We start from the raw sequence: 17381 nt of genomic DNA, 5'->3' as shown, positions 1-17381 counted from the left end.
CTGGAAAAGATTCATCTTGTGCGGGTCCCCCACCCCCACCCCGTGACTCAGCAGAGACGCCCCCTCCCCCAGCCTCAGGAGCAGAGGGGTCGCACAGGGCCGCCCTCCGCAACAGCACCCGCGTGCAAGGCGCACTGGCTACTCTGGGAGATCGACCCTGCCTACTCCACCTCCTTGCTGAGTCAGACCCAGGTTTTCCAGGAGATTCTCTCAGAAGAGCCGACTTTTAAAAAGAAAGGACTTTAACACTCAAAATCTGGAGCCCAATTATGTAAGCTGTGCCATCTGCCCCAGAACCCGCCTCGTCCAACTCCCAGGAACCGCCCAGATGTTCGTGAGAAATTAGCGGATAGCTGCTGAGTAACGACCCTGGCAGTCCCCAGATCCCGACGTGACACAGCACATTCGGCGCCACTCAGTCCTCTGGGGTCAAGGGACACACGGGGACAACGCGCATGGTGCACAGAATCCAAGGCTGGGACGGGGCAGCCCTGCGGCGGGGGTGCCCCCCAGCGGAGGTCCCGGAGGACCGTCCTCCCCAGGCGCAGGGCGCACCAGCACCTGGCAAGCCCACTCACCCACCGGCCTGGTTCCCGACGGCGCAGGCGACCATCCCCGGGCAGGACAAGGCGGGAACCCGTCCTCGCTGCGGAGCCACAGACCCCCCCGCGCGGCGATGCAGGCCCCTGAGCCCCCGGCTCAGGCCCACGCAGGGAACCGGCGGGCGCCTCTGCAGAGCAGGCTCCACAAAGGGCACGTCTGCATCACATCCCCGCACAGCCTCCGAGGAGCCGGGTACCAGGCCCTGCCTGGAACACCTGGCCCGGCCGCGGGCAACCTGAACGGGTGCGAGGAGCACCTGGACACGAGGGCAAGTGCACCTGGGGGGGACGGGGGTAGGGAGACGCACCTCACCTGGGGAGGCTGGCACCTGGGGACCTGGGGGTACGGCGCACCTGGGGAGGCGCGTCCAGAGGGGGTGGGCTCTCACCTCGCCCGGGGTGCACAGCTGGGTCCGCATGACCGCGACCCACAGCCTGGCGGCGCGGGGCTGCCGATGCTGACTCACCGTCCACCGCGCCGCCGCCGCCGCTGATTCAAACGCAGCCCGCGCCCCGCCCGCCCCGCGCCGCCCCCGCCCCCGGGTGACGTAACCCCTTGACCCGCCCCGCGCCGGCCCCGCCCCCGGCGACGCAACCATTCGACCCGCCCCAGCCCCGCCCCCGGGTGACGTAACCCTTCGGCCAGCCCCGCCCCGGTGACGCAACCCTCCGACCCGCCCCGCCCCGGGTGACGTAACCCTTCGACCCGCCCCGCGCCGGCCCCGCCCCCGGGCGACGTAACCCTTCGACCCGCCCCCGGGTGACGCAACCCTTCAGCAGGTGCAGGGGTGGGGGCGGGGGGGACCCGCCGGCGGGAGTCCACCGAGGCCCGCGTGTGGGTCCCCGGGGGGCGCGCACCTGCCGACACCCGCACCTGCCCCTCCGGCCTCCTGGCGGCGGCGTGGTCCAGATGCGCGCGGAGGCTCAGGGAAAGAAGGGAGCGCCCCGGGCAGGCCGTGGTCAGGATGACAGGCCACGACGACCTCTGCCCTTGAGGGCACTGCGAGCCACCTGCCCACAGCCCCCCGCCAGGCCCTCCGTCCCCCACAGCCCGTCTGGAAGGAAGGCTCTCCCGCCCTTCACCCCCAGCCGCTCCCGGCCATGAGCTCCGCAGGGGACTATTCCTACGGTCCCTTTTTTAACCTGCAACCTGCTCCTGTGAAGTGGAAGGAAAGGAAATCTGCCAAATGGCCCTGAAATGATTGCCCTGGATCCATTAACTACACAATGACTCTGGGAACAGCACCTATTTATTGCAGAGTTTACTCATTCTTCCCACGCAGTGTGTTGGTAAGGAGGTAACCTGAGCCACACTGGAGGAAGGAAGCACCAGTCTACACCGCAGCCCACAGCCGCAGTGGGTAGGGCGGCTCAGCAGCAGAAAGGTGGCTGGCTGGGGCCGTCCCGGGGCACAAGGCAGTCCTGGGGAGTCCTAACGGCCCATATTACTGGGCTATGACTCTACACGCCATCTCAGAGGGGGTCAGAGAGCACGGAGGGTCCCACGGATGCCAGCGGCTCATGATTGTGGCAGCGGCAGCAGCAACAAACTACTATCTGCAAACAGGCCACATGGACTCTGAAAAGGGGTTAACCTTGTCACCTCTGGGGGGCTGGTTCAGGGACCATTTAGGTCCATGAGAGCAGGAACTGCAAGATGCTCAGTGACACAGGCAGACAGGCCGAGGACCCCCTGACGGCAGGATGGCCCGCCCTGGAGCCACCGCCCTGGAGCCCCCCGCATGTGCCCCGAGGCCCCCTTTCCGAGCAGAAGTGCACTGAGCGCTTCACTCAGGTGAGCAGAGCCCGTGTGGTGTCACCTGTTTACGGGCAGGGATTTCATTTCCTAATGACTCTCCTGTTATGTTCAAATCCTACTATTACTACCTTTAGAGTAGGAGAAATAAGTTTTCTTTTTAAAACCTCTGTGTTTGGGATCCCTGGGTGGCGCAGCGGTTTGGTGCCTGCCTTTGGCCCGGGGCACGATCCTGGAGACCCGGGATCGAATCCCACGTCAGGCTCCCGGTGCATGGAGCCTGCTTCTCCCTCTGCCTGTGTCTCTGCCTCTCTCTCTCTCTCTCTCTCTCTGTGACTATCATAAATAAATAAATAAAAAATAATAAAACCTCTGTGTTTTACACATAAGACCCAAAACAGTAAAGTCAAACATGCCCTGCATAGCAATGGCTTTCCAGCTCCCTCCCGAGTGGAAACAGGGCTGCAGCGCGCACCTGCCCCACACGCCCGCCCACCCCGTGCTCAGCCAGGTGTGTGAGGTCTCCAAAGGCCTTGGGTGTAACGTTCTCTGGGAGCTGCCTCCAGACACACCGTACACACCGTGGTTCCTTCCTAAGTACCCAGCTCCTGAGAGGGCAGAGAACCTGCTCGGTGGCCAGACTGGCTGTGGCCACCTACTGCTGCTTTTCAGATGTAAGCGCACACTGGCCACGGGCCCTGATGCCTCGGCCCTGGCCTCGGGGTCTCTGCCCGGCTGAGTCCTTACACCCACTGGTGGTGACCTGAATCCATGCAGAACCACGCGCTCCCCTCGGACCTCGTGGCTCAGGAGGGATACCTCGTTTAAGCCCAGCTCCATGTCAAGGTAAAGTACGCGTGTGTGTTTTTACTTAAACACACACGGATCCTCCCGATGAAGCACCCGACACCTGAACCAGCTCCCCTGTCTCAGGCGTGGCCCGAGTGGGGCTGGCTGCCAGCCTTCTCGCCCCCACGGATGGGATTCCCACAACACACCGGAGCACAGCCACGGAGGCCACAGATTTGTGCCTGGCAAGGCAAGGACATCGGGGCTCCCCCCCACACCCCGGGGCAAGCTCCATTCTAGAGTTCTTGGGCACACGAAGCAGCTCCACGGCGGAGCCCACGCAGCAGCGCCAGGGCTGTGGGAAGACCCACGCGGCCACAGAAGGTCTCCAACGTTCTAGAAGAACTGACTCAGAGTGAGCATGGGGCAGGAAGGCCAGGCCGCGCCGGGAGCAGAGAACGCCGCACACGTGGAAGGGCCCCAGGAGTCGGCCGGGACTCGGGAGCAGGATTGCGCCCGCCCGCCAGGCATCCCTCAGGCGGCAGGAGCGACGACACTGGCTCTATGGCCCTCTCAAGGGAAGGGTTTGCCGTCTACACAGCCACTGGAAATAGACCCTGTCCACCCTCGCCGGGGCTGGTGCCACCCCAACCTGCGTCTCAGCACGGGCCTCATGGCAGGCAGCGTGACTATGCTTCCCTGGTGGCCGCCCGAGGATGTTTGGCTCCGGGTAGGTACAGGCCACCTCGAATGCGGCCACCTGGCCAGCTCTGGCGGGGGAGTGGTGCCCTGACACAGGTACACAGGGGCAGATCCCGCACCCACCTCCCTGCCCCAGCAGAGAAGGCAGAACAGAGGGGGTACCCCAGGACCTGAGCGCCGGGACGACAGCTCTGGAGTTGAGCGGGCCTCGCCCAGGAGCGGCTTCCTCGTCCTGCCAACGGCCACACCTTCCCGGCCAACCCCCGACAGAGACCACGAAAGTGGCACCAACAGCGCTCCTGCCGGGCCTCCCTGTACCGGGGCAGGGATGCAGGCCCTCCGCGGGCGCCGCCATTCACGCAACCACTCAGACGTGGTCGAGGGCCTGGGGACCTGCAGGGCATGCAGGGGCCCCCCCTCCAGCTCCCCGCCCATCCCCCCTCCCTCCGGCCTGGCTCCATTCCCCTGGTTGCCAGTCCCCCCAAACCCTCGATGACTCCCAGCAGCTAAGGGGCGCTCAGCAGTGGCCCTGTCTGCGGCCGGCCTCATCCCACACCCCTTCCACTCCTGCCTTGGCCCATGGGCTCCTGGCCCTTCTGCAGCCTGCCGCTCCCAGAGAGGTGAGGGGTGGGCTTCCAGACCCCAGGCGGCCCAGTGAGGTGATAGGTGAGCAAACACACCTGGTTTTTCTACAAGGAGCTTTCTGCAGCACGTCCTGGAAAGACACAACGCGGTGTGGAGAGGAGTCAGGGTGACAGGCAGGGGCTGTTAAACCTACCTGGGGCGGGCTCGGCAGCACCACCCGGGGACTCGAGCGGGTGCGCCCGGATTGGGAAGGCGGGCAGGGCGGTCGGGGAAGAGCTGCTGGAGCCGGCACTGGACGCCAGGCTGGATGCCACGCTGGACCCCACGCTGGGGGCGAGCGGGTGAGCCACTGCTGACACGGCGAGGTGGTTCTGCGCAAAGACACAAGCAAGGTGAGCAGATGAGAGGACAGCAAGTGACGAGGACACGGGGGGATGGGCACCTGAAGCCTCACGGACGGGATGGTTGGCTACCGTCTGTCCCCAAAGCAAAACATAAAGAGGTTCGGCTCCTCTGCATGGTCTGGGGGGGCCTGGAGGGCAGGTGGTCGCGACAACCCGGACGGGCAGACCCACTAGCTGCCGATCGTCCAGGGACAGAAACCAACACACCTAGGAAGGGTCGTCTCCGCGAGCTGCTCTGCAGAAATGGTTTCCTAGGGGCGCCTGGGGGGCTCAGCTGACTAAGGGTCCGGCTTTGGCCCAGGATGTGACCCCGGGGTCCCGGGATCGAGTCCTGCATTGGGCCCCCCGCAGGAGCCTGCTTCTCCCTCTGCCTCTGCCTGGCTCGTTCTCTCTCTCTCTTATGCTCTATCTCAAATAAATAAACTCTTTTAAAGAAAAGAAAAAACAAAATGGGTTTCAAGAGCAGACATGATACGAAAAAAAAAACAAACCCAAAAGGCACAAGCAGAGAGCCAACGCTGCTCCTGCAAACAGGAAGGTGACTGCATGAGCCTGTTACCTGAGAAAGGTAAACAGAGGGCGCGGGGCAGCTGGTAGACAGCGGATCAGAACCAGCGCGGTCCGGGAGTGGTGTGCGGACAGCACTGTCCCTGGGGAAGAGGCCCGGCGACAGTCCCGCGGGCCGGGCTCAGGCTGTCCACGCGGCTGTGGCGGAGGCGCGACCCGGGTCACCGTATCACTGGGCGCTAGACACCCTGCTAAGGGGACGTGTGTGGCGTCTGGTTTTTGCTTCAAATGGAGACAGGAGTTCCCTGGGGGCAGGGGCTACGAGACCAACCATAAGGGGGGGGGGTTCCTACTGGTTTGTCAGCACCAGGGAATTCTCAAAAATTAAAAAAAAAAAAAATGATGTTTTGGGAGAGAGAGAGGAACGCAACACAGGGCAGTTCCTCCGCATGACTGTCCAGGTGCTGGCCTAGCTCAAGAGAGGCCCAGGGGCAGCACCCCCTCCCGCGGCACGCAGGGACCCCGGCAGGCCACCGTGCCCCGCCACCGTGCAGGCTGTTTTACACTCACTGGAACGCAGTCCCCAGGGCAGAGAGGGTCCCCCTTGCCGCCTCCTCCGGGCTGCCTGGTCCCAGGTGCACACACCACCCAGATAGCCGCCCCCCCCCCCCCCCCCGGCGCTCCACCTGCCCTGTCCCAGCGCCAGGACCGTCCCTCAAAGACATCAAAGACGTCGGGTGACGCATCATCCTGAAGGCTGGCGACACCCTCGCCGGGCCCTCCCGAGCCTATGGGGATGGAGGGCCTGGCGCCATCCCCTGGCCACGGCACACAACAGGTGCCCGGAGGTAAGGATGGCGTCCCCAGGGCGTCCCCAAGGCATCGCCACACCAGCCTCCAGCCATGTGGCCTTTGAAGCTGAGGGTCCCAGGGAAATAACTGTCAGCAACCCCGCCGGCCGGGGGAGCCCCAGGCTGGCTTTCCTACCTGCCCCCTAGGGTGCTCCCTTCCCCCCGGAGGCTGGCTCTGGGTGAGCCGGGGCTCGGCTCCTGGCCGCTGGCACGCGTGAGAACACCCCGGGGCGGCGGGCCAGCGCAATGTCCCCGGGGAGGCCCACGCACCTACAAGGCCTCTCCAGGGGTGTCTGGACCTGGCAAGGGGCTGGCCCCCAGAGTACTGGCCACTCGCCTTCTGACGCTTCCCGCTTCGGGCTCTTAAGGAACAGCTCCGCCATCCTAACCTCCAGGACACGTCAGAAAATAACTAAGTCACATTTCTACTTTCAACTCCATTTCTGCCAATTCCAAAGCTCCTGGGAGAGGAACCCGCACCACTTGTCCTGAACACTTTGCGAGTCCTCTGGGGGGGCCTGAGGGGGGGCGCCGAGGGAACTAGGGCAGCTGGGGGCCGGGCACCTGGCCCGCGGGGCATTAGGGGTAAAGACCACAGCAGAGGCCAGAGACGGGGCTGGCCAAAGGGGGACGCCAGCTGCGGCCGCGCTAATGCTCAAGCTGTGCCGTCTTACGGGGACGGGGAAGCACCCGGGTCCTGGGTCCTAGAGCAGCGGCGGCCAGTCCTACCCAGTGACTTGAGTCCTCAGGCAAAGGGAGATGTGCACAGACCCGGCGGGGGGGCACCAGACGAGACAGGGTGGGGCGGGGGGGGAGGACTCGCAGTGGCGGGCACCTCGGAGCCCTGGGAGTGAGGGCGTCGGTGGCCGTGGGCAGGCAGCCCCCGGGGATGCGCAGGGAGGACCTGGTGTCGTGGCTCCCACAGTGCAAGCCAAATAGTTTTTGAACATGAAAACAAAAGAACGTGCAACAGCCGAGCATGAGAAGAACAGAAGTGAAACTGTAATGACGCCACAAAGGACAACAAGCGGGCAGCTCTGGGTCTGGAGGGAACACGCGTGGGTCCCAGCGCCAGGGCCGCCCCGCCGTGCCACGGAGGCCTCGAGGCCAGTACCTGCTTGCTGTCCTGCTCCCCGGCCCTGTGGGTGCCCTCGGCAGGGGACTCTCTCCTCTTCGCCTGCAACAGAGAAAGCAGCAGGGTGGGAAGCAGGCAGCGGGGCTGCAAATGCAGAGACCCGAGCTTCCCTCGTCAGCGAGCAAATCCGGGGACGGAAGAGGTGTTCAAGTCACTACCCTCTGTCAGGTCTGGACCACCTGTCACCCCTGCTTGCGGATCCCCGGCCTCCGGGCCAGTCTGCAGGGCCAAGGGTGGGAGCACTGCACCCCCCGAGCCCACGGGTCGTCAGGCTGAGCCCCGGGAGCTGGCACAGGTCTTGGGAAGAGTGAGGCTGAGCCCTCCCCGCCCCCCACCAGGCAGCACACGGCTCATGTGCACGTATGAGCCCACGAGATCACCCTCACCCGACACCGTGCCCTCCCCGTGTCTACCAGCCAGGTCTCCTCCCTGGACACAAGCCCCTCTTCTCTCATCTTGGGGCTTCTCCGTTTGTTGCTCTTCCTTAGAAGGACATTAGGCCGCCAGGTCCGACTGCTTCGTTGGGTCTTGACTCCCTCTCCAGGAAGCCTTCCACGTGGGAAACGACCCTCCTCTCCTGTTTCCCTCTGATCACTAATGCACAGGGACCCAGGCTGCACCCCAGGGCAGTGGAAGACGTTTTCTCCGCCCCACACGTATAGAAATCCTGTGTCGGACGAGCCACCTGCCAGGGAAACTGCCCAGGGCAGGCTTTGCTCACGGAGCTCTGGACCAGCACTCCCCCAGCTCACACACGAAACCCACAGGCCAGGGGCGCCCGGGGTCTCAGCGGCTGGGCTTCTGCCCCTGGCTCAGGGCGTGACCCCGGGGTCCCGGGATCAAGTCCCGCATCGGGCTCCCTGCATGGAGCTGCTTCTCTCTCTGCCTGTGTCTCTGCCTCTCTGTGTCTCTCTCATGAATCAATAAATAAAATCTTAAAAAAAAAAAAAAAAGCAAAACCCGCAGACCAGACTCTGCCTTCAGATCTAAAGAGTGTTGTGATTTTCACTAGTTTTGCAGTAAGTGAATGTGCAGCAGTGGCTCAGGGCATCCTGGTCTTTTTTCTTTCCTTTTTAAGTTTCTGAATTTGGAAAAGAACCCGCAGTGATCACCAGCGTGGAGGAAGATGGCGTCCACGCAGGCGCTGACCAGGCCCTTTCCTACTATAGGACACGTGGCCACGGGCTCAGCCCGGAGGCCAACCTGGTATGTGTGGGCCCCCCGCATCTCTCCTCCAGGAGCGACCTGCCCCCTGCAGGGGGGTGAGGGCCTCCATGGTCACTGACCTGACCAGGTCGAGTGATACCGGGAAGAAAGCAAGGTTATCCTGAAACCACTCTGCTTGCCTTGGGAACACATGGCTCCCTGCGGGGGACCCCATGGCGTGTCCACCCCCCGCCCCCCACGGCCCCCTCCCCGGCCCCCCTGCAGGGCTGGCTCCACACCACTCAGCGCTTCTGACACCAGGTGTCCGCTGTCTTGTGCCGGTTCCAACAGCCTCTGCCTGGGGTCGGCCTCAGAGACGGCCCCACCTCAGCCCCCACCCCCCGCCCGTCCCCCGTGCTCTGACTGGCCTCTGCTCTCCGCGGGTTCAGCCACCTTCTAGAACAGCTCACAAGACAGGAAAGCGCTCACTTACATTCACTGATTCATCATGTAACAAACGATACAGCCAAGAGCACAGAGGGCCGAAGATGTCGCGGGTGAGGTCCAGAGGAGCCCCGGACCCAGGCGTCACCAGCCTGCACTTGGGGGCTCCTCACAGGGGCTCACCCTGCTAACTCCACGTCCAGCCCCTTCCTGCCCCCGGGCCCCCTGGGCCATGCGGGGCGGCAGACAGTCCCACGCCTCTAACCACGCCTTGACCTTTCCAGTGCCCGCCCCCCATCCAGGAGCCACGAGGAGCCCACCCAGTCACCTCCTCAAAACATGTTTCTATCACCCCCAAAATCACAAGGGCTTCAGGAGCTGTGCCAGGAGCTGGGGTCAGAGACCAACGTGTACGTTTCCCTCAGTTTCACACGTCGTCCTGTCGAGGGACAGCAGCACACGTGTGCTCCGGGCGGACGGGGAGCCTGTGGTGGAGACACCACGTCCCTCCCCTGCTCGTAAACCAGAGATTCCAACCCCAGATGGAGTCCTCGAACCCAGGACCACATCCACACATGACGGGACCCCGGGGGCTCCTCCTCGGGTGTGGGCGACACAACGATGGGGTCAGGAGACAGGGGCGAGTCTAAGGATGATGCAGAGGCCCTCAGTGTACAGACTCTGTTCACGGTGCAGGGGAGGGAGCAGGGAACATGCTCGCACGGACCGAGATCTGGGGCTTGCTGCTGATCCTTCCAGAGGACGCTGCTTGGGAGGCAGAGGCGGAGCGCCCCCCCCCCCCCCCCCCCCGCATGGCACCCATTCGGCACGCCCTCATCCTGACCCGGTGCCCTGGGGCGGCCAGGGGCTACCGACACGGCCACAACCCCGCCAGGCCCCCACCCCCGGGGCCACTGCAGCAGGAGACCCCAGGGAGGCGAAGCCAGGGCTCCCGGCTGTGTCCGTGTGCCCGTCCAGTTGAGACCCAGCAGCCAATGGCGGTGCCGCTGGGGCACCAGCAAGATGGTCCCTACACGGGGCCCAGGACTCAGACTCAGCCCACAGAACAGCGCTCGCCGGCTCATTTTTAATCTTTAATTAAGATGAAGTGACACAAGGGTAAGCTTTCCGCAGCGAGGGACTCAGCCTGTCGCCAGCTTGTGCAACCACCAGCTCCCCATGGCTCCCGTCTCCACCCTGCTGGGGGCTCGCCCAGACCCCAGCACCCACCCCGCACCCTAAAGAGCTGAGTCTTTAAATTGCAGAAGAGTTTTAAAAACACAAGGAATGGGGATCCGTGAGTGGCGCAGCGGTTTGGCGCCTGCCTTTGGCCCAGGACCCGGGATCGAATCCCACATCGGGCTCCCGGTGCATGGAGCCTGCTTCTCCCTCTGCCTGTGTCTCTGCCTCTCTCTCTCTCTCTCTGTGACTATCATAAATAAAAAAAAAAATAAAAAATAAAATTAAAAAAAATTAAAAAAAAAAAAAAACCACAAGGAATGCCCTTACCAGACCTCGTCTGCAGGCACAGGCACCCTGTCCTGGCACCGTCCCCCCAGAGCCTGGGGCTCCCACGCAGCTGGTCTCACCGGGCACCACCCCCCAGCACCTGCCTTCAGCCCAGGCTCTCAGGGAGGCCAAGCCAGTGGCCCTCGGACCACCACCTGAGCCCACGGCTGCCGCGGTCCCCCGGGAGCCACTGAGAGGAAGCAGGGAGGGCCCGGCGAGGCTGCTGGCCAATCGGTGGTGGGAAACTCCTCTGCTCAGTCTCCCCAGGGGATGCCTGGCTGGGCGTGAAGGGGGCTCAGGGGTGTGGGGCCTGGGCCATGCAGGGGGCTGGGGGGTGCCCGTGTGCTGTCAGCATGGGGCGAGGGGAATCAGGTGGGGCACCCGTGCGTCACACCCAGGACCGCGGGGACTCGACCCTCCAGTTTTCAGGCTCCACCACTTGGGCTCCGACGCGAGTGCCCATGCACAGGGGCCGTGGCGCGCTGACTCACCCGGAGCGCAGCCACGGCCGCCCCCCCCCCCCCCCCCCCCCCCCCCCCCCCCCCCCCGCCGGCGCAAGACAGACAACGACCTGGTTCCTCGCAAGGAAATCCCATCCAGGTTCCTCTCGCCTTTCCTAACTTCTCTTGTTAAAAGAAGCACAAGGCAGGTACCGACGCCCGGGCCGCCTGCCCTCTTGCGCCAACAGCGAGAGTAGACATGCGGCGCCCCCCCCCCCCGCAAGGCCCGGGGGCAGGGGCGCCATCCACCCCCTGAAGCGAGCGCCCAAACCTGAGCCCCCAGCCCCCACTGCGGGGCCCACGCCCCAGCCTCTATGGAGGGGACCTGCCCCCCCCCCCCACACACACACCTGTGAGGCGTCCGCCCCGGACTTGGGCCCTTCTGGAGGCTCAGCCTGATGAATGTTTCCTGAATGGCCGGAGCGTGCGTGTCTGGCAAGTGGCACAGCTGGGTCGGCCCATCGAGGCTGAAGCCGGCCAGGCTGTGACAGAAGGAGCCGCCCACCCCACCGGGGGACCCCGCCAGCACGTCGCCCAGAGATCGCCTCTGTCTGCATCCCCAAGCGCTCCACCCCCACGGCCCTCCTCGGGGTGCCGTCCACTTACGTGTGCGGGCTGGCCACTGATGGCCGTGGAGCTGCTGGAAGCGGCGGGGGCCAGGTCTCGGCAGGCCCAGCCGTTGGCCATCCCGAGGCTCTCTGTCAAGAAAGGGAGGCTGCAGGCTTTGCACGACCTCTGGCTGGAAACAGAACATGTGCAGGGTGGCCCAGCTCCAGGAGCCCCCACGCCGGGGTGGAGGCCTGGTGACAACAGTCTTCCCCAGCGACCAGGGACAGGATGGCACTGAGCCCTGGGAGAGCGTGAGCTCGGTTCTCGACGACTCGAGAGCCAGAAAAGCACAGGAAATTTCAACAAGACTAGCCCCCACCCCGCCATGGCTAAAACACAAATGAGTTTGCAACCCTCCTGCTGAACCAGAAGCCACGCCCTATGGGGTGGGGGGCCTCCGGCTGGGGAGCCAGGGGACCATACGGGGCAGGTCGGGGAGCAGCTGGCCCCCCTCCAGACGGGCGGGGAGCCTGGCAGGGGCCGTGAGCTGTCAGGCGTCAGGCACTTACTCTCCACGTGCGCGAAGGCGCAGAATGGACCGCGCGGGCAGTAACCAGTTTGGCGCATGTCATTGCACTTTGTAGACTTGTAGATCTAGGAAGCGGACGGACGTACAACAGTGAGATAAATAAAATTTAAAAATGAAACGGGCGCCTGAGCAGCTCAGTCAATTAAGCATCTGACTCTTGGTTTCGGTGCAGGTCATGAGCTCAGCATCCCAAGGTCGAGCCCTGCGATGGGCTCCCTGCTCAGCACGGGGTCTGCTTGGGGTCCTCTCCCTCCGTCCCTCCCCTGCTCTAAAAAAGTATGAGAATAAAAATTAGATAAAATGAGGGAGCTGGTTGTTCTAAAGCTTGGGGTCCTGAAGGGGTCACTGAGGCAGGACCACAACCTGGAGCCCGGGGCTCCTGAGTCGCCCGGCGGCCCTGCTGCTTTGTTTCCAACACGAATCCAAGGCCCTGGTTTGCTCAGCAGACGTCAGCTGACCCCACCTGGACCTTCCCAAGGAGGGCCTGGCCCTGAGCAGCTCCGGGGGGGCGGCCTCTGGGCCCCGGGACGCCTGCCTGGAAAGTGACCGTTTACCCGGCTTGGACCACACGGGGTAGTAAACGCGATCTGTGGTGGGGGCCGGGCCGCCCACCGTCAGCTCAGCCCCCGGAGGGCCGGCAACCAAGGGCGGCTCGTCCACATGACCCCGAATAAACCCCAAGGGCCCGGGGGCTCCCCTGCTCAGAGCCACATGGCCACGGGCGGTGCCCACACGCCTCCCTGGGGACAGAGCTGGGAGCGGGTGCCCAGTCTCCCAGGGACCCCACCCCACGCAGGACCCCGCCCTCCGCTGACCTCTGCCCTACCTGGGCACACAGCCCTGCCGAGCTCTGAGTCCTCCTAGCAAATCATGGGACCTGTGGGTGGTCCCAGGGACCCCCGGGCACACCAAGGAGACTCGCAGTGGCCCAGGCTTGTACCTCGGGGTGGAACTGCTGCTCTGCGCGTGAGTGGCAGTACCGGCAGCTGTCCCCGCTGTCACACCTCGTGGGCTCACCCCACTCGTCGCCGTGCTTCACGCTGGGACACGGGGTGGACCTGGGGGCACAGGGACGGGCCTGTCTTCATCTTTACAAAACACAGAGTGAGGCTGAGCCAGAGCTGCCCACACCGACGTGCAGACGGTATGGGGAGGCAGGCGGGCCTCCTGCGGCCTGGAGGACACGGGTCGGGCCCGCCCCGTGCGGAGCACCCCCCTCTGCTCCCAGGGGTACGTCCACACTGGATCTGAGCCCTCGGTGGGAAGCCAGCCCAAATCCTCGTTGCTCAGGGCCTGCTGGCGGTGCTGCTGTAACAGCTTCGGGTTCACAGGGGAAACCACCCGCAGTGGGAAACGGGACAACGGTGATGACGGAGCACATCCGCTCTCCCTTTGGTACCTGGCGAATTCCTCCCGCCCTCCCGAGCCGACCTCCGGGACGCAGCCCTTGGAGGCTACGGATCTGCGCCCCCTTGGCCCTCAACGACCGGCGGAGAAAACTCGCCCCGTGGGGTCCGGGTGGGGGGGTGCGGGCTCCGCGGGGCTCACCTGTACTGGAACCTCCTGGGGTTGCGCCGCCTGTCCCGGCTGTTGTGGTAGTGCGGGCACGCGTAGCCCTGGCGACACAGGCGCGGGGGCTTCGGGCACTGCTCCGTCTTGTAGCTGCCCAGCACGAAGTTGGCGTCTGAAACACGGGGTCCGCGTGGGAAGGCGGCCGTGCGAGCCGGCGAGCTCACCGCAGCCCAGCTCGCGCCACCCAGAGGAAGTGCCTACGGCCACGATCAGGAGTGGGGCGCCCACACCCGCTACGGCCTGGGGAGCCCTGAGGACTGCAGGGCTCGCTCAGACATCAGCAGACCAGGCAATGCCTCCGTGGGGCGAGGAGGACGCGGGGGTGCGGGAGCTGCTGGATGCCAGGGACGGGGGACAGGGCTTCACACCTGCTCACAGGAAGGCCTCACGACACCAAACATACCGAGAAGCCCTGACACACACACTTTAAAATGGTGCATTTTAACTCTGACGTAGATGATGGGCTTTGGGCAATGAGGGCATGTCATGTCGGCTCGGGACAGATGTCCTGCTGTGCTGGGGACCTGTGCACACGGAACTCCCTGCACCTTCCCATTAGTGGAACCTAACTGCCTCCAAAATAGGTCTACTTTTTATTTATTTACTTTTTTTAAAAAAAGATTTTATTTATTCACAAGACGCACAGAGACACAGGCAGAGGAAGAAGCAGGCTCCATGCAGGGAGCCCCACATGGGACTCGACCCCGGGTCTCCAGGATCACACCCCGGACCAAAGGTGGTGCTAACCCGCTGGGCCACCCAGGCGTCCCTAGATCTATTTTTTTAATGGTTAATTTCACATTCTGTGCAACTTCTATCAAAGCAAAAACAAAAAACCACCAGGGTTGTTTAAAAGCAAGAAACAATGAAAGGAGATCCCTAAAGATCGTGCTACTCCAGGGCTGGCTAACAACCGCCCCCCCCCTTGCTCCTGCCGCCCCCACTGCCCTGCCCGGCCGCCCGGAGCCTCAGCGGCCCTCTCCAACTTCAGCCACACCAGTTCAATTTGAAATGTGTCACCCGGGACAAGAGAGGGAAACCGCAGGGCAGAACAGGGGCGGAGGGGGTTGGGGGACAAAAAAAAAGGCCATTTTAAGAAAATAGAAATCATAGAACACGGATTCCCAAGTGTCAACCACGTGCCTCGTGTGGATACAGGGTCTGCCGAGCTCCCCAAAGGCCGCAGAGCCGCTCGCAGCAACCAGGAGACACGGGTTCCCTGGTGCGGGCGACGCTGCTGTCGCGGCCACGGCTCTGGCCCCAGGGGCAGTGCGTCTGCGCTCTGCACACACCCGAGCAAGGTGAGAAGGGTGAGAAGGGTGAGAAGGGACGGGCACGCCACGATGCCCGGGAGGAGCCCGGCACCCGCGCTGGCCCGAAGCAGCCCGTCTGAGGAGCTACGCCCCGGTGTTTCCAGCCGCATGATAATGTGGAGAAGGTACAGCCACTGGAGCAGCGCCAAGGGCCCGCAGTCACCAGCGGCTGGGGCGGCAGCACGAGCCGGAGGTCGCTGTTCGGGCGGGCACGACAGGCTTGCCCAAGGGAAACTGCGGTCGCCACCTGGTGACAGCATATGGACCTCGGGTCCTTGGTTGTAACATGTGTCAGGTGGGCGCAAACGGGGTGGTGGGGAGCCCTGTGCTACGGCAGCCTTCCCTAAACCTAAGCCCCCAAAATGAAACCTGCCGATTAGAAAGCCAAGGTCCACGTGAGCCCAGCTCCGCATGGGAAGGCCCGGGAGGCGCTCTGCCCGCTGCGCCACCCCTCCCTGGGCGGCAGCTGACTCCACCAGCATGAAGGGCAGGGCAACCGTGCGGACCAGACGCCTGGGTGCAGATCCTACCCGGCCGCCACTCCCCGAGGGCCCGGGGTGACGTACCCCACTGGGGACTCAGTTTCCCCATCCGGTCTACAAGGGAAGGCAGCGAGGCCCACCGTGCGGCTACCCTCCAGACAGACGAACACCCCCCTGCCCACCATCCACGGTGGCCTCGGGGTTACCTTGCCACCGGGGGTCCTCGCCCAGGATCTTCTCGATCATGGCCTGGCTGGCCAGGACCCCAGGCTGCAGATCCGGGACGCCATCCCCGCCGCACAGCTGGCCGTTATGCAGGGCTTCATGGGCCTGCAGCTCCCTGCAACCAGAGCACACGGCGGGGGAGGGGGGGGGGGAGGAGTCAGCTGGCCTCCCCGAGGGGAAGGAACGCGCAGGGCTGACACGCCACGGACCGCCCGAGAGGCACAGGGCCAGTGGCCCTGGGGCGCATCCCCGACCTGGGACCACAGTCTGCGCCCTGGATCCACTGCCGTCGGAGCTGTTTAGGGAGGACTCACCCCCCTCCCCGCCCGAGGGCACCTGGCGCTCAGCCCCGTGAGCTCCCGGAGCAACGAGGCCGAGGGAAGGACACCTTCTCGTCAGGGACCAGCTCAAGGCCGAAGACGGAGCGGCTTCAGGCAGCGGTGCCTGCAGCCCCGGGGGGTGGCTGGCGCCCCCTGCCCCACACACCTGATGTCGCACACGGGCGGCCGCAGGTCCAGCGGGCCGTGGGCAAAGGCGCAGTGCAGCCCGTTCTTCACGCAGTGGCCCCGGGCGTCCGTTTCATGGATGCACGTGCCCGTCTTGTAGTAGCGCAGGTGATACTTGCGCTCGGTGTCCCCTGTCGTCCGATGCAGGTATGGACACCTGGGAGGCAGACAAGCGGACACGGACCACCTGAGGCCTCAGGGTAGGGGGACGCCCTCCGCGCCGACCTGCCCCCTCCCCGTCAGAAGCTGGCCAAACGCCTGCTGTCATGGCAGGAGTGCCACCTGGGCAAGACCCCCGCCGGACTCGGGGCCTGTCCCCGGGGCACCCCGACCCCCACAGAGCCCTCAACTATACACGGAAGAAAAACACGACCCCAACCTTCCCCGAAAATCTTCCCTAATTGGGCTCTGAACGCGGGAATGCGAAGCTGCCCCTGGATGCAGCCGTGCCCCTCGCTTTCCTGACCAGCGTCAGCGTCATCTGATGACCGGTCGGCAGTCACCCCATCCCACACAGGGGCTTCTGGGGACCCCCTGAGGGAAGGCAGGGCCGGCAAGGTGCAGGGGATGCTGGGGGGACCAGGGTGAAGCAGGGGAGGGGCAGGGTCATGGGGGGCACCGGCCCCTCACTCCCGGGGGGGTCCACGGGGCTCCCTGGCAGCACAGGGCTCAGGCTGAGGGGGGCGGCGGCCAGCACTCAGGGAGCTGGGTCCCAAGCCCACCTGCAGGTCGGTACCTCCAGATGGAAGCCATAGACACGGAAGGGGGATGAGCACGCAGAAGTGAGAGGGAGCCTGTCCCTGCCTGTCCCCTCCAGCAGCGGCCAGTCCCACCACGCGGCCACGCTCACTCTCAGCCCCTCGCCCCTACGATGAGGAAAGGCAGGCCCAGCCCTCGCAGGGGCAGGGGCGCCACAGACCTTCCCGAGCCCTGGGGTGCGCACAGGCCGGGGACCCACCCGCAAGGCCAGCGGAGGGGCTGCTGGGAGGATGAGCAGCGCTGGGGCCACGTGTGCACCAGGGAGCAGGTCAGCAACCGAGAGGGTGTCTACAGGGCACCCCCCGGCCTCAGAAAGGAGGAAACCCTGACGTCCTACACCGCGATGCAGCCTGAGGACGCTCGCGCACAGAGAAGCCGCGTGCTGACGGACAGACGCTGGACGCGGCCACTCTCGGGGCGGCTGGGGGACAGGGCCCGGACCGGCGGGTGGAGCGT

The 17381-nt window shown here is 64.5% G+C and overlaps 1 protein-coding gene across 10 annotated transcripts in view; it reads right to left on the bottom strand.

The window, feature by feature from the left end:
• Window positions 1-17381, bottom strand: part of UNKL (unk like zinc finger) — a 30393-nt gene that overhangs the window by 7297 nt on the left and 5715 nt on the right. For 5 of the 10 annotated variants that reach the window (XM_041750134.1, XM_041750143.1, XM_041750133.1 and 2 more), the window contains exons 3-10: window positions 16147-16323; window positions 15642-15775; window positions 13617-13752; window positions 13009-13126; window positions 12049-12133; window positions 11537-11628; window positions 7311-7373; window positions 4628-4805 (exon numbers count right to left, since the gene is read on the bottom strand). In XM_041750134.1, coding sequence (XP_041606068.1) covers window positions 4628-4805; window positions 7311-7373; window positions 11537-11628; window positions 12049-12133; window positions 13009-13126; window positions 13617-13752; window positions 15642-15775; window positions 16147-16323 — 983 coding nt within the window. Of the gene's footprint in view, window positions 200-915; window positions 1703-4627; window positions 4806-7310; window positions 7374-11280; window positions 11363-11536; window positions 11629-12048; window positions 12134-13008; window positions 13127-13616; window positions 13753-15641; window positions 15776-16146; window positions 16324-17381 lie in introns of those variants that run through there. The other 5 variants (XM_041750136.1, XM_041750139.1, XM_041750137.1 and 2 more) reach the window with 5 other exon arrangements.

The sequence above is a fragment of the Vulpes lagopus genome, chromosome 3, assembly GCF_018345385.1.
Source record: "Vulpes lagopus strain Blue_001 chromosome 3, ASM1834538v1, whole genome shotgun sequence".
NCBI classification, from domain to species: Eukaryota; Metazoa; Chordata; class Mammalia; order Carnivora; family Canidae; genus Vulpes; species Vulpes lagopus.
The sequence above is the reverse complement of the archived record's forward strand: the minus strand, read 5'-3'. Positions and strand labels throughout refer to the sequence as shown.